The 14,219-nt window shown below is 47.0% G+C and overlaps 1 protein-coding gene across 1 annotated transcript; it reads left to right on the top strand.

Annotated features, from left to right (window-relative positions):
- The first annotated feature begins 8,460 nt into the window (after positions 1 to 8,460).
- On the top strand, positions 8,461 to 13,571 carry LOC125322327 (T-cell activation Rho GTPase-activating protein-like). The gene is made up of 3 exons (XM_048295966.1): positions 8,461 to 8,703; positions 9,241 to 9,358; positions 9,491 to 13,571. Exons 1-3 carry the CDS (start codon positions 8,602 to 8,604, stop codon positions 9,550 to 9,552), a joined length of 282 nt encoding a protein of 93 aa, XP_048151923.1. The 5' UTR covers positions 8,461 to 8,601; the 3' UTR covers positions 9,553 to 13,571.
- Positions 13,572 to 14,219: the final 648 nt, after the last annotated feature.

Here is a 14,219-nt window from a genome sequence, read left to right as displayed (position 1 = left end):
GGTCCGGGTGCGCCTCGGGCGCGGAGCCGGAGCGAGTGAGCGGAGACCCCGGCGCCGGCCGCCCCCGGCCCTCCCCGCCGAGGGAGGAGCCGCTCCCTCTCGCAGCAAACCCCGGGGGTCCGCCGGGATGCCGAGCGGGCCGCGGGCAGGGCTTGCCAGAAAAGGGGAGGCAGAAATCAATAGGCGCAGGGAGAAATGAAGTGAAAAGTGACTTACAAAGAGAAAACCCTTCACGGGTTCTTCACAGCCAACCTTTCAGAGCCAAGCCCTCCCTGCCAGGATTATTACTGAGGCAGCGTGGCAGATATGAATGTAACACCGTAGGGTGTCGGACATAACGAGCACCAGCGCCGGGCAACTTTCAGTCCAAATCTGCGTCCATCAGGCATGAAGGAATGAGGGATGGGACCAAGCGGCATAAGGGACAGGGGTCTGCATCACCACTGGCCTGGATGTAAAGACTCTGTAATGCACTCATCATCCATACAAGTGTCCACTTAGTCCTGGAAAACACATTCTCACTGTCATCCTGAGCACAGTTTGGGGAATCACCCTTTTAATTCTGGTAAGAATGGCACAGAGCTATAAAGAAACTGGGATTGACTTTCTGCTACTCAAAGTTCTCCATCTTCTTATTGAAATCTAAATGACCCAAGCACTGGGAAGCTTTATCAGTTCAAAGTGGATTATTTCTTCTACAGACTTGCCTGTACTTAACCATCATATTTTACAAGTGACCTGCTCTCACTGAGTTGTGCTGCTTGGCAGCTAGAGATAAAGCTGCGGGATTTGTTTCAAGTAATGATGAATTGTCTCCAGATGGGACACTTGCTCTTGCAAGTGGATTATGGTATTTTCACTAGGAAAAAAAGCATAGGAACTGCCCTTTCCCATGAGAAGAACAAATGTCCTGTCAAATATGGGCTGGTTGATAAGAGCTCCAGTTTGTCCTTGAGGAGAGGGAGGGGTGAATTATCATGCCCCTGACTGCCCACAAGGCACTCCTTAGGATAAAAAACCCAAACAAAACAGCAAAATACAGCACCTTTCAAAACCACTCAGACCCGTTTAAAGGACAGGTAGATAGAGATCCCTGCATTAAGTTGCTTTGAATGACAGCGGCTCTGCCTCTGCTTGTGTATAGCCAGCTGCTGTCAATCAGCCACCTAGTTCTGCCTGCATTTTCCTCCCCTTCCTGGCTCTGTGTGATCCAAGGATTTCTGGAGGGCTTTTTGGTTTGTTTGGGTTTTTTCCTCTTGTATTTTTTCAGCTTTATTACTGGGAACATCACTTGTATAAAATATTAACAAAACTTCATTCCAAGCTGCTGGGTCTTCTCTGTGACATCCTCTGGCAGCCTGCAAAAAATCAACAGGGAAGTTACATGAGATTTGGCATCATCACTGCAACTATTGTGAAGGATCAGTTAAGCCCTCCAGGACATGAATGCAGGCCAGATTTTCAGGAAGTTGCAATATGTTCCCGGACAGCATGATCAGTAGTGATTGATTTCTACATTTACAAATGTGTTTATTATTTTACATTAGCTCAAATTGGACAGATAACAGATCTCCAGAGAAGTGAGACAGACCACTGCTTTGCTGTTTAGGTCAGAAATATTTTCTTTATTGCCGCGAAGGGAAGAAATTTTTTCTAAGCTCACACAACATCTTGGCCAGGACCTTTAGGCATGTAAAATATTGGATAATTTAAAGGTGAAAACTGAAGACTACAGGGAGAGAAATCAGAATTGCAAACATGGTCACCTTATTTCTTACAATTCATATTTCTTTTGATGCTTACTCTAAAAAAAGAAACCGTTTTGATCTGCACAAAGCCTCATATGTTTTAGCAGAGTAAGATTAACTGGGATGCCTAATTAAAACAAGCAGTCACCAATTAAGATAATAAAAAATTGCTATTTGAAATTCATAAGAGACTGAGAAGTTAAAGAGACACTAATCCAAGAGCTTAGCAGGTTTTAATTTGCGGATACTTAAGGAAAAAAAAAAGGTGAAGATGCACTTTGGAACACAGCCCAGTAAAATCAGAGAGGAGTCTGCGAGCTCCTGTGACGCTTCATTACCAAAGCGCCTGCTGCTCGCCAGCCCGTTTGCTTTTGCACTCCATCTGCCACGTCTTGTATGTACTGAGACCCAGGCTCTGCTACCATCACTTGTGCTGACAGTTCCCCTCAGGTGTCCCCAACAGCACTGCTTGGACCACCTGAACAGTGCAGGACCTGTCCCAGCACACGGGTTTTCCTTGGGACTGGGACAGCACTTCACTGACATTCACTCAACACTGCTTGCTCTCACTCCTGGAAGCTTTATGCAACACAGTAGCAATATTATTGTTGTCGTTGTTTTTATTAATAATACTACTAATAATAATGACAATTATAATAAAATTATAATAATTAGTTCAAAGAATTTATGTCAATTCTCCAACCTGAAGTTTCTTTCACATTTATTTGCACCATCTGAAGCTGACTCAGTCTTCTCTGCCTGCTGTTACTAAGCGAATTCGCTCGGGGGGAACATTTGTATGTTCAGGTATATGAACATATGTACCAGCCTGTGAGTTTGTACATGCACGAGAGTGTGGTGGGTTAACCTTTGCTGGCTGCCAGATGCCCACCCAGATGCTTTCTCATTTTCCCTCCTGAGTAGGACACGGGGACAAAAGTAGATTTAAAAGAAAACCTTGTGGGTCTTCCTAACCACTCCTTGGCTCTTGAGCTGGTGAATCATGGATGGGAACCACGGAGCCTTGGCTGATGTGTATTACCAATGGTGCACCATCGTGGCAGCCATGGGCACCTCCTGTCCTTTGGCATGCAGCAGTCCCACAACACAGAGATCCTCCAGGAGGCAGGGCAAGGCAAGCAGATGTTTATCCTTCTCTGAATCAGTGGCAACTACATCAAAAGCTCATCACTGCCTTTTTGGGTCCTTGAAGTATCCTCTCCTGAGACAGTCTATGTCAAGGATACATTGGGCCTCTGAGCTGGTCACAGTGGGGTACTTTTGCCATTTGTCTCCTGTTAAGCTCACCTGAGCCTCCAGCATAGACATCTTTTGGGATCCCCCTGTCAATCCAGAAATCCAGATGGGTTCCTCTCTGATGTGTCATAATGCCACTAGGGTACACTGTGCACCAGGGTCTAGCAATGCTTTAGACTTCTGTGGATCAGTGTGCCAGGCCATTGAATCCACACAGCCCAGTAAAGCTGGTCACCCCTCTCCTCCTCCTGACCAAAGGCAGTGACCCTCTATTCTAGGCTAGAGACCCTTGCAGTGTCAGACCAAAAGTCTCTTCACCAAAATCAAGAGAGGCACTCTTAGTCCTCTTCTATACCAGGGAGACTGCTGGTTGCCTTCTACCACCTCAACAGCAGCTGAACTGACAGCAGTCTTGGATGGCCGTCCTTATCATCTGTCTTCCTGGTCAATTTGTGTACCTGGGCTCCTAATTTGGAGGAGGATCACCATCCTACTTCCTCATGAGGTCACTCAGAGGGAACCAGAGAGTGGCACACGGCATGTGTCTGGTTGCCCCTGACAGCCACTGCTTTGACCTGTGGGGACAGGGAGAAAGACAGGTTTTCTGCTGAAGCCAGTCAGTGGGATGCTCTCTCCACAGCTGGTATATTCAAGGTCAGTCCTTGAATCATTTCCAGGCAGATGGAATAAAATGCTGGTGAATTCCAGACAACCCTTCTGCACTTGCTCATGTACAGTGGCCATCTGAATCTTTGGAGAGACATGGTTGTCATCCAGGTCACTGCAGAAGACTTTCCAGCACTGCTAGTTGTCTCAGATATTGGATGCCCTCTTCAGTGGTAGTGGCAGCAACCTGCTTGCCTGTCTGGAGGCTGTAATGTTTTAGCATATTTTGAAGTCTGCCCAAGTTTCAGAGCTGGTCATTTCTCTCACCTCCTCCTCTTGCTTCCTTGCTGAAGGACCAGCTGCCAGATCAGATCCTTCTTCCTCCTGCTCCTGTACTAATTGATGGTATGGACCCATGACCTCTGCACCCAGTGATTCTTTATGACTGCTATGCTAATTACTGTAGCTGGGGCTTGGGTCCCTATCTCATCCATGGTGTTCCCAGATGTGGTTTGGGTCTCTGTCTCAACCATGCTCCCCTCATGAGGCTGAAGGGAGGCTCAAGAAGCACAAGGAAAGCCCCAGGGTAGTGCCAAGAGCTGCTAGGTTTCACTGGAGCAGGCAAGGCACCCTTGCATCAAGTATGCCAGTTCAGCGGGATTACACGCCAGTAGAGGTGCAAGATCACAGGCTATGGGAGGTGATAACCATGCCAGGCACCCTCCCAAGTCCTCCCACACACCATGCAGGCACCCAGGGCTCAGTGGCCTAAAGGCATGTTTCCTTGTCACCTCACTGGCAAACTGGCTCCTCGTAACACCAGACCAAAATTAGTTTCTATGCAAATGGCAAAAAGATGACATTAGTCAAGCAGCTTAGATAAGGATGTGGTGAGGACCTCTGGAGAGGAAGGCAGACACATCAGTCCCAGAGGGGAAGGGAGAGGTGTGATCCCTCAGCTCACCAGAGGACAGCCCTCCTGGCACAGGAGCAGTGCCCATGCCAGGGCCAAGCACAGGGCTGCTGCTTTTATCAGAATGTTTCCAGGCACAGCAAAACACAGAGATAAATGCTGCAGCAAAGACAGGAGCTGAAAGCAGCCACTGCAGAGCCCGAGGCTCTGTTACACTGATAATTCAAGCGAGCCTGTGAGCCACGCAGAAGCCTGCCAATTATCAGCTACTAGAGCTATAGCACACCCAGATCAAAACTGGCTTTATCTCGTGCCCAAGAAAAAGGACTGGTGGGTTGATCTAGGCTGGCTGCCAGACATCCACCTGGATGCTTTCTCACACCCCGCCCCCCCCCCCCAACTGGACAGGGGGAGAAAATGAGATTAAAAAACTCCTCAAGGGTCAAAGATGGTTCAATATAAAAAGCAAAAGCTGCGCATGCAACCAAAGCAAAAAGAGGAATTCATTCCCTGCTTACCATCAGCAGGCAGATGCCCAACTACTCCCTGGGAAGCAGAGCCTCAGCACGCGTAAGGGTGGCTTGGGAAGACAAACACCATAATCCTTCTTTCCCTGAGCTTTTATTAAAAGAGATGTGCAGCCTCTCCTTTGTGTGCTGCTTGCCCTGTGGGTTGGATCAAAGGGCTGGGAAGTGTGATCTGCTGAGCCCTCGGCAGGGACCATGCAGTGAAGGAGTGTCTTACCTCATGTGTGTGCTGGGGGCAGGAGTGTCCCTCTGCAGCCCAGCAGGTAGGATGGAAGGAGATTTAGCAACAGAGAGCACCTGATTCTTGCATCGGGCCACATGAACACTTTACACCTGGGGAAATGTTCACTGCAGTGCTGGTGGCCGGTTGCAGTGTGGGTAAGGCAACCTCTGTGCCTAGGTTGGTTCATTCAGCTCTCCAGTTGTTCTTGAGGGATGCTCCTGGTGTTTATTTCCAAGTTCAGAGTTCATGTCATCCCCAGATGGACTTTTCTCTTCAGGTCAGCTAACAAGTTGGAGGTGTGTCATAGATCATTCCCAGAGCCGCTGCGCATAGATCAGGCACTGCAAGTGACTTGGATCTGCATATGCCAGGATATTCCACAACAAATGCTCAGGAACTGTATCTTGAAGGGTTTGTACCCTGGAAAAGAGGCACATCTGCATCCTTTTCTTATTGCCAGCCCTGACTGGCAAGTGCTGCTTGCAAAAGCAGCCAGTCCCGTGCCCCATGGTCTGGAGGGAAACTGGCATCAGGCAGCATGGGATGAGACAGAATTTGTCCCTCGAAGACAAAGAGCACCAGAGGAATTGCTGGTGGATCCTGAGCAGTGAGACAGCAGGAATATATTCCTTATCGAAACACTGCTACAAAAACATTGCATAATGCTTGCTGAGCTTTCCCTCCAGGACTCCATGAGAAGAAAATGTTAGTGTTTTATGCAGGCAGCTACTTTGCTGTGGACTGGGATAGGAGTAGTGTCAAGGGTCTGTGCCAGGAGCTCTGCTCTTAGGAAAGCAGTCAGAGATGCTGGAGGAAATGAATCGCCACTGGCAGCTCTGGGACTGCAGACTAAATGAGTTTAATGCAGTGTGCAAGCAGAACAAGGCTGCTCCCTGCACAGGGTTTGGTAATGAGCCCACAGTAATCTGTGCTTTTTGAGGTACAGCACACATTTTTCAGGTGGCTGTTGAGTGTTTCATTTGGTTTTATACAGCCTGCTCTACAGGTTTGATCTGTGCATTTGATTTCAGAAGTTAAGCAGTAGAAAGAAGGGAGTGTCTTGTCATTTCCACTGAGCTGTGGGACTGGATTTCCACAAGGACAATGTCCCTGGACAAATTTTCAAAGCAGCCAGAAGATAAAGCTCTTCTGAAAATTTGGGTTTTTGGCAGCCCATGTGGGATACAAACTTTTTGGAAGATTTGCTCCAGAGAATAACTTCCGGTTTTCAGTGGTTTGATTTTGCCATATCCTTTTTCTTCACGAATATTGCAGGAAGATTTCTGTGACAACAACAAACAAAAAAACCAGAAATCCAACATTGTACCTCTCTGAGTGCTGAAGCCTCTGCTTCACTCTCACAAAGTGTGCTGGAGCTGTGGTGCACGATTTCTCCCACCTTCAGCTGAGTCACCTCATAATGGTGGTGTAAAGCTAAAACACCAAATTCTGGCAAGGAGATGACAAGGGCTACTTACTGGGACAACCAAAAAGATGGTTGAATATAGGAAGGGAAAGTTATTTTTTCCTCCAGGGAAATTTTTCCTTACTCAAAGGACAGACTGAAACAGCTCTGCTGAATTTTTTGAAAGGTGAGGTGTGGTGTGGAAACATTCAGCAGTTGCAGTTAAAAAGCCCTGAAACCCACGATCGTGGTGTGGACTTAGCAGAGGACATGTGGACTTGTCAGGGGCATTGGATTTGATGATCTTTAAAGGTCGCTTCCAACCCAAACCATTCTGAGTCTGTGCTCTTACTGTGGACTCTGTAGGGTGACCCTAAGTTTTGGTTCCTCACGTTAAAAGTATGACCAGATTTTCCAAAGGGTCGACACCTTTGGGGTTTAGCAGAGGAGAAAAGTCCAGATGGGTATTACTAGTGCAGGTTGTGCAATGTGTAGTAGGTGACATTCCTAATGTCTTTCCAGCCATTCCTCCAGCCGGGTTGCCGTGGGCTGTCCTGCCCTCTAGTGCCTGCAGCGCCAGCTCCCTTTGTCCTCTCTCTGCTCCCCCGTGTACATACACACTCACACTCAATGGATGATGCTGTGGCTCTGAGTAGGAAACAGGAGCTGGAAACCCCCGTAGCCTCCCCTGTGCGACGATAAGTGCAGAGCCAAACTGGGGGAGAAGCCCTGTGGGAAAGTGAAAGGCTTCTTATCAAATCCACAGGGGTGGCAGGCTTCTTATCAAAAACAAAGTCTAAGATGTTTCCTTCCAGCTGACACATCCAGGACTGCAATTTTCCTCAATGCTCAAAAAAACCTCCAGCTGACAATTTCTGCAGCAGCCAGGCACCCTGTAGCACCCATGCCTGGCTGTGCAGACCCACGTGCAGACAGGGACTGTGTGCCAGACCCCATGCACTGGGGAGCAGCAGCCCCTCCGGAAGCCAAGACCCACACCCAACTGCCTACCTTCATTTCTGTGTCTCCTCAGCTCTGGGGTGATGGATCACATTATCACAGTCTCTTTTTCTAAAGCATCGTGAAGTTCCGAATGACTTTTTGATTTTGGACTTAGTGGTGGCAGCCCATACGCTTTCTGAAGAGGATGTCCCTATCCTTCTCCATGTTCCTGTCCCCTGGGTTCATGCAGCTCTGGCTCACAATGTTCTGCTTTACCCACGTGTCTCTGAGTACTTTGTAACCCTCCCAAGGAGCCTCTGACTGGTGAGTATGGGAAAACACCCTCACCAGTCACTCCATTTTGTCCAGGGCAGACCCTGCTGGTGGCTGCTCTACAAAATGAATGGCATAGGAACAGGGCAGAGGCTGCAGTGCTCCAGCTAATGCTGTCACGGTGCTGTGGGACAGGCACTGCCACGGAGCTCTCACATCTGCTGGGGGTGGAGTTGGGCACATGGAGACCACCACTGTGTTTTGCTCTTTAGGAACAGTAGGTGTGGAGGCTGACTGGGAGTGCTTTGAAAGCCCCACAGTACAACCACGGGCGCTGGGAAGCCTCCAGTGACATCTCCTGGCAGCATCCCATCTACCCAGGGACATGGGCTTCTGCAATGCTGCCTTTCAGTCAGGACCTTGTAATTCAAGGTCTCATGATTAACCACATGCTCAGCTGCAGTTGGGGATTTCTGAAAGTTACAGTGAGCACACACGTGCCCCTTTCTGGAGGAAGTGTTGTCGCTCCAAGTTTAATTGAGACTTGCTCAAATCAAGAAGCAGAGGCCACTGCACCATCGATTAACGTCACATGTCGTTTGTGCTCATGCAGGGTGGCTGACAAGCTGCCAAGACCAAACCTCGTCTTGCTCAAGCACTTGCTCTCTCTGCTCCACCACATCAGCCAAAATGCCGAGACCAACAGGATGGACTCCAGCAACCTGGCCATCTGCATTGGCCCAAATATGCTGAGCCCGGGGACAGACAACGCGCTCCCGCTGGAAGTGCAGAAGGAGATGAACGACAAGGTGCGTGGGACTCACCCAGCAGCCGCTCCCTCCCTCTGCGGCAGTTCAGAGCCATCCACAGGGATCCCACTGCCTTTGCGGAAGCCGAACAGAACAGCACCCCGGGACATTGGGGGTACCCCTCGGCTCAGGTGTCCCTCAGCCCGCGATGGGATGGGCCAGGCTGCCCCTGGTCTCGCCTCCTCTGAGCAAAAGCAGCAGCTGCCCTGCAGCCCCCTAAGTCACAGCACAGCTCCTGCAGACTTTGCATGTGGAGAGCAAGGGCCACCCGTGGGCACTGTCACCCCCGGGCCCTCGGGCAGCGAGGCCAAAGCTGGGGCTGGTGGTGTTTTGTCTGTATTGGGGCAGATCCATTTGTCTGCAGCACCAGGCCTCATCCCCCACCGTGGACTCACCCTCAGACTGTAAGCCAGGATTTTGGCAGAAGCCACCCTGCTCTGCGCCATCCTTCCTACAGAGACAGCAGGCAGGCTCAGGAAAGAGTCTGCAATATGTTTTCATCCCTCTTGACTGAAATGGGCTGTTTTCTGTGTGCAGGTGACAGTGTTGGTGGAGTTCCTCATAAACAACTGCTCGGAAATATTTGAGAAGGACATTGCCTTTCCTGCCTGTGCCTTGGCTGAGGAGTCACCAGAGCACACAGACAGCTCCACAGGTATGAGAAGGGACTGGGGATGTCACTGACTGGGGCTGCTGGGCCAAATTATTGAATTTGATATGCGAATATACTGTGGAAACACAGAGATTTTCTGACCGTTCAATATGTTAATGGATTGTTTTTCTACAGGAACACCTTCCAGAAGTTCAAAATTACAGCACTCACAAAACAGAATTAAATCCCAATGTTAAACATCTAATTCAAGCATATTTTGCTACAGATGTGCTGAGACTTCAAGGATCCTTCTGGAAGGCTCCAAAGAGAGGATCATTCTCCCAGCCAAACAGTTCTAGAGGTCTTTACTTAGCCACTGCTTCTCAGGAAGAACAGGCTATGAAAAGAAAGACACATTCTCAGCATAGCTGATATCCTATCTATGTCCTTTTTTGCACTTGCCTTATCAAAGTTAACTGCCTCAAGAACTGTTTGTTCTTCAAGGTGAGATGAAACTTGAAGGTTTTGATGCTGGCTTCAGAAGTCTGTGGTGTGAAACGTCCTCTCAAGAAGCATTTTCAAAAGAGCAGAACACATTACAGAGAACATGACATTACAGCATGCACAGATGCCTGGTGTATGTTTTTAGTTGGGCTTTGAGTTTTGGGTATTGTTTGGGTATTGTTTGGGTATTGTTTCATTTTACTGTTTATTTATTGGATGTTTACCTTACTGAATTGTCAGGTTTTAAAATCACAGCAAAGTCCAAAGTTTTACTTTCTAGAGCTGCATTCAGAAGAGGAGCAAGTGAGGTGCACACAGGGAGTGAGAAGGTGCCTTTCCGGACACACAACTCTCTCCGTTTTTTGCCCAAGAAGAAAGAGGAGTACATGTGGCCATGCAAATATGAAAAGGAGAGGTGCAGTTCCCCAGCCACTGTCAAAACAAGTCCTCCTGTATGAAACAAGCATCTGATGCAAAACTGGGGAAAAATCAGAAAGGAACTTCTTCTCATAGAAGGTATTGAAACAAAAAAGTCTTCAATTTACGCCATGATGTTAAGTGCAAAATTAAGGAAGATGTGTTTCCATGTGCACTGGTTCTGCTGCTTTCAGCTATGAAACTATATCGCTGAGAAATGCTGTCCCCTATAAAATGTGTCCAGCCCCAAGAAGGGACTAGGAACACAGAAATAGGGTCCAGGGAAGTGCTTGGCTTCTCCCTGGCAGTCCCCACAGGGGCTGTGGGAGGCCGTGTGGTGTCTCACTCCAGCCCACTCACTACTTAGCCCCCAGCAGCACTCATGATTCTCTCTGCCTCAGCTGACACCGGTCCCTCACCTGCACCTGCTGAATTGTTGCCATGTTCATTGATTCGGAAGGGCTGTGAGATCTGGAACACTTACAAGGCAATATGTAGCTAACAGTAACAAAGAACAGGTGTTTATCAACTGCTTTTCAGGCACATTAAATATTTTGGTGGCTTTCTTGGTTCCAGTGTTTCCCACCACCAAAAAATCCCATGCTATATACAGACCTGCTCAGTGTTTGCTCCTGGCATGGAGCACAGTCACCAGACGGTTTTGTCAGAAAGAAATACATTTTGGGAAATACATCCTTGTAAAATAGTTCATTTGGGATGGGCCATTTAAATTCATACACAACCTTTGGAAAGATTTGAAATGACTTTACTGTCTATTACCACCAGATGTCACTGATAACACTAAGCAAAGCACCTTTACCTGTGATTAAAGCCTTCCCTCAAAGGCAGGCTTGCACACCCACATATTTATTGCCCACAGTCTGCACCATGGCCACAGGTGGTTGACATTGCAGACATTACTTTAGCATTTGTCATGCAGAGCTTATTCAGTGTAAAGCCCTTCCTGGCATCGTTCCTGCTTATCACACATTTCAGGTTGTGTAATATTTTTCTCCAGAATCTCTCCAGATTGGATGGACAGAGGCCTAGGGACCAGGCTTCCCTAAATGTGCAGCTGTGGGAGTGACTGGGAGACCAGTGCAGGCTTACTGATGCAACCTGGCAAGGTACCAAAAAACACACTTTCCATAGTTTAAGGTAAAAATCAAAAACCAGAAAACTGAAATGGTAATAAAATTCTACCTCTGGACTTGTATCAAAATGATTCTAGTGGGCAACAGAGGATTAGGATCATCTTTAGAGAGACATTCATGGAGATTGATGTGGCTGATATTAAGGGCAGGCCAGCAGCCACCCTCTCCCCCTCACCCAGGGCAGATTGAGCAGACCAACCCAGCCTGGAGGCTGACAGGGACCTGAGAAATGACTAACAGGAAAGCTATCATCACATCTGCCTCTTGTGCCCTGACAGAGCCTCACATGGGTACCTCAGCAGGCAATGGAGCAAAGGCTACTGTTCCTAAAGGTCTTCAGAGTGTTGTCTGCCACATGTGCTGACCTAGCAGGGTAGATCCCAGTCTGAGAACAGAATATCAGGAATGACACCATTCAAGGACTCGATCCATACCCCACACCCTCAAAAGGGTCCACTGGACCTCACTGGACCACTTACATTTGTGGCTTCAAAGGCAGGCCCTGCCTTCCACCCATCCAGGGCTAGAACCATCAAGTGATAATCAGGGCAGCTCTTGCTTACATGGAAAAGCTCCCTTGGAAGGTGTCACCCTCTCTGCGGGTGGCTGAAAAACAGAAGTAATGAGATGTAACTATCAACAAATCCACTCAGTGGTTTGAGGATCAGCAGATTTGAATGTGTTAAACTGAGTGTCTGTAGTCAGATGGTTTGAGGTCAAAACTAGGCTAGCATATCACAGACATGTTTTAAGGATGCAGTGTTCCTCTGTAAACTCTGGGGTTTACATCACAGCAATTCAACACACTGTGCTATATTTTCATTTATCAGTAATTCCTAAAAGTATCCAAATAGATGTCATTTCTCTGAAACCAGAACCTTCCGTGCTCACCCCACCTGCCTGTTAGTATTTGAGAACAATTGCTCTGTTTCTTTTGGTGACACGCAGGACAGGAGCCAAAGGCTGGCGGTGAAAATTAGGTTTAGGTGTTGAAGTCAATGGGACCACGACTTTACAACAGTTTTGTTTTCATGAGAATGGAGACTCCTATCATGACTTCATATAAATCAGTCTTATTATGGCTTATTTTATCTGGTTTAAAATAAATAAAAAGGACATTAAGGTGTGGCATGTGAGAACAGTAATATTTTAGCATCTTTAGTGGAATATTAAATGTCAGTTTTAGGGATTACTCATTACTGGATGTCCTCTCGCATCTTTACAAGGGACTAAGCATCACTAGGAGGATTGCTGTGGATATTTGCAAAAAGATTCAAGCAACTGAATGCTGACTTTAACATTTGTTTTAGAAATTGCCCAAGGGAAAAGTGGTCAACTGGAAGATTTTAATTTCTGCCATTTCTGCTTTGTGTTTTATTGGCTGGAAAATTTAGTTAGAGGGTGCTGAATTGTTGTATTTAAATTGTCTGTGATGTTATTTTTATTCTTAAATTGTTGTAAGAAAAATTAATGAATTATATCCGTTGCAATAATTCAGTAATATTGGTTTATGAAAGGTCAAGAACACGTTGAAGAGAAATTCCAAAGTTTGTACATCACTGCTAATCATCACATAACATTTTAAGTGTTGTTCAGAAAGTCCCTGTCCTCACCTACCTGAAGTGAGACAAACAATGCACAAGCAGAGAAAAGAAAGCACGCTTGGTTATATCTCAAAAGACAGGCTCCTGACTTCATATCACTTTTTTTGTTTTAAAGTAGAATGTGAAGAGTTTGTTTGGATTTTTATGTTGTGAAAATTGTCAAGAAACACCCAAGGTCAGCCTAAGGTGTTTTAGCTGATGTTGCTTGGGATCTCACCCTCTACCTGCTGTGGTATGGGCAGAGGGCACTTGTGGAAAGTTATGTGAGAACTTACATGTTGATATTTTTCCTGTAGCATCATGCACATGAGAGTGCCACTTTTACTTCACTAGAATTTACAAATAAATCCAAGCCTGCAAATCATACCTACATCTTAAAATCTGCACTTAAGAAAAAAAAAACTGGCATGAAAATATTACTACACTGTAAAAATTACCTTGCAATAAATTTGCAGAATACATTAGAATAGGAGAGCCAATTCTCTTAACCCTAAAATATGGTGCAATCTGTGTTCTTTTGTCAACAGCTAATGGTTATGTTTGATTAAAAACCTCATAAATCTGTTTCCATACCCCCTAAATAAAATATTTGTTTAATGATAACAGCAGCATGGGCACCAGGAATGCTTATTTGATGAAAAATATTTCTTCACATGGATAAGGTGTACCCAAGTTTAAAAGAAAAATATTATAATGGCCATTCCCAAGACACCTTTTGCAAGTGACTCTTGGTGGAAGGACATGACTGTGCTCTGCAGTCAGCCCGGCAGTCACATTCCTTCGGCTGAGTGGGAATTATTTAAGTTTGCTCCAACTTAAAGATAGCAGTAGCAACAGAATTTACTTAGGAGCCAGACAGGCTTCTATGCCAATAAAATTGCACTGCACTGACCCAGAGAGGGCATCTTGCTAGTAGACAGATCAGTGGTTGGGCAGGTTCTGCTGCATTTCCTTCCACTTGCCCCAAAACATTTGCACACAGCAGCGTTAGAAACGTGCAGCAGGGACAAGCCGACACACGGACAGGGAGCTGGGGGGGACTAAAGGGTACAAGAGTTGTGCCTGACAGGTGACAGCTGGCCCTGGGGTCTCTGCTGGGGAGCAGAGGCAAGTGAATGTCCCGAGGCTGGAGAAGTGAGGTTACTCCAGGGTGACCAACCTTGCAAGCCGCCTGCCAAAACCCTCATATGGCCAAAGGTTAAGGAAGAAGAGAAAGCTCCAGCACGGGTTTACCTGAACCCCATG

The sequence above is a fragment of the Corvus hawaiiensis genome, chromosome 3 (assembly GCF_020740725.1).
Source record: "Corvus hawaiiensis isolate bCorHaw1 chromosome 3, bCorHaw1.pri.cur, whole genome shotgun sequence".
Classification (NCBI taxonomy): Eukaryota; Metazoa; Chordata; class Aves; order Passeriformes; family Corvidae; genus Corvus; species Corvus hawaiiensis.
Note: the sequence above shows the minus strand (reverse complement) of the source record. Positions and strands in the feature narration are given on the sequence as shown.

Bases quoted from the DNA above. Each gene is read 5' to 3' on its own strand.
- LOC125322327 (XM_048295966.1), top strand. From the start codon at position 8,602: ATGGACTCCAGCAACCTGGCCATCTGCATTGGCCCAAATATGCTGAGC. The intron at 8,704-9,240 runs GTGCGTGGGACT...TTCTGTGTGCAG, and splicing joins AGAAGGAGATGAACGACAAG to GTGACAGTGTTGGTGGAGTT. The intron at 9,359-9,490 runs GTATGAGAAGGG...GTTTTTCTACAG, and splicing joins GCACACAGACAGCTCCACAG to GAACACCTTCCAGAAGTTCA.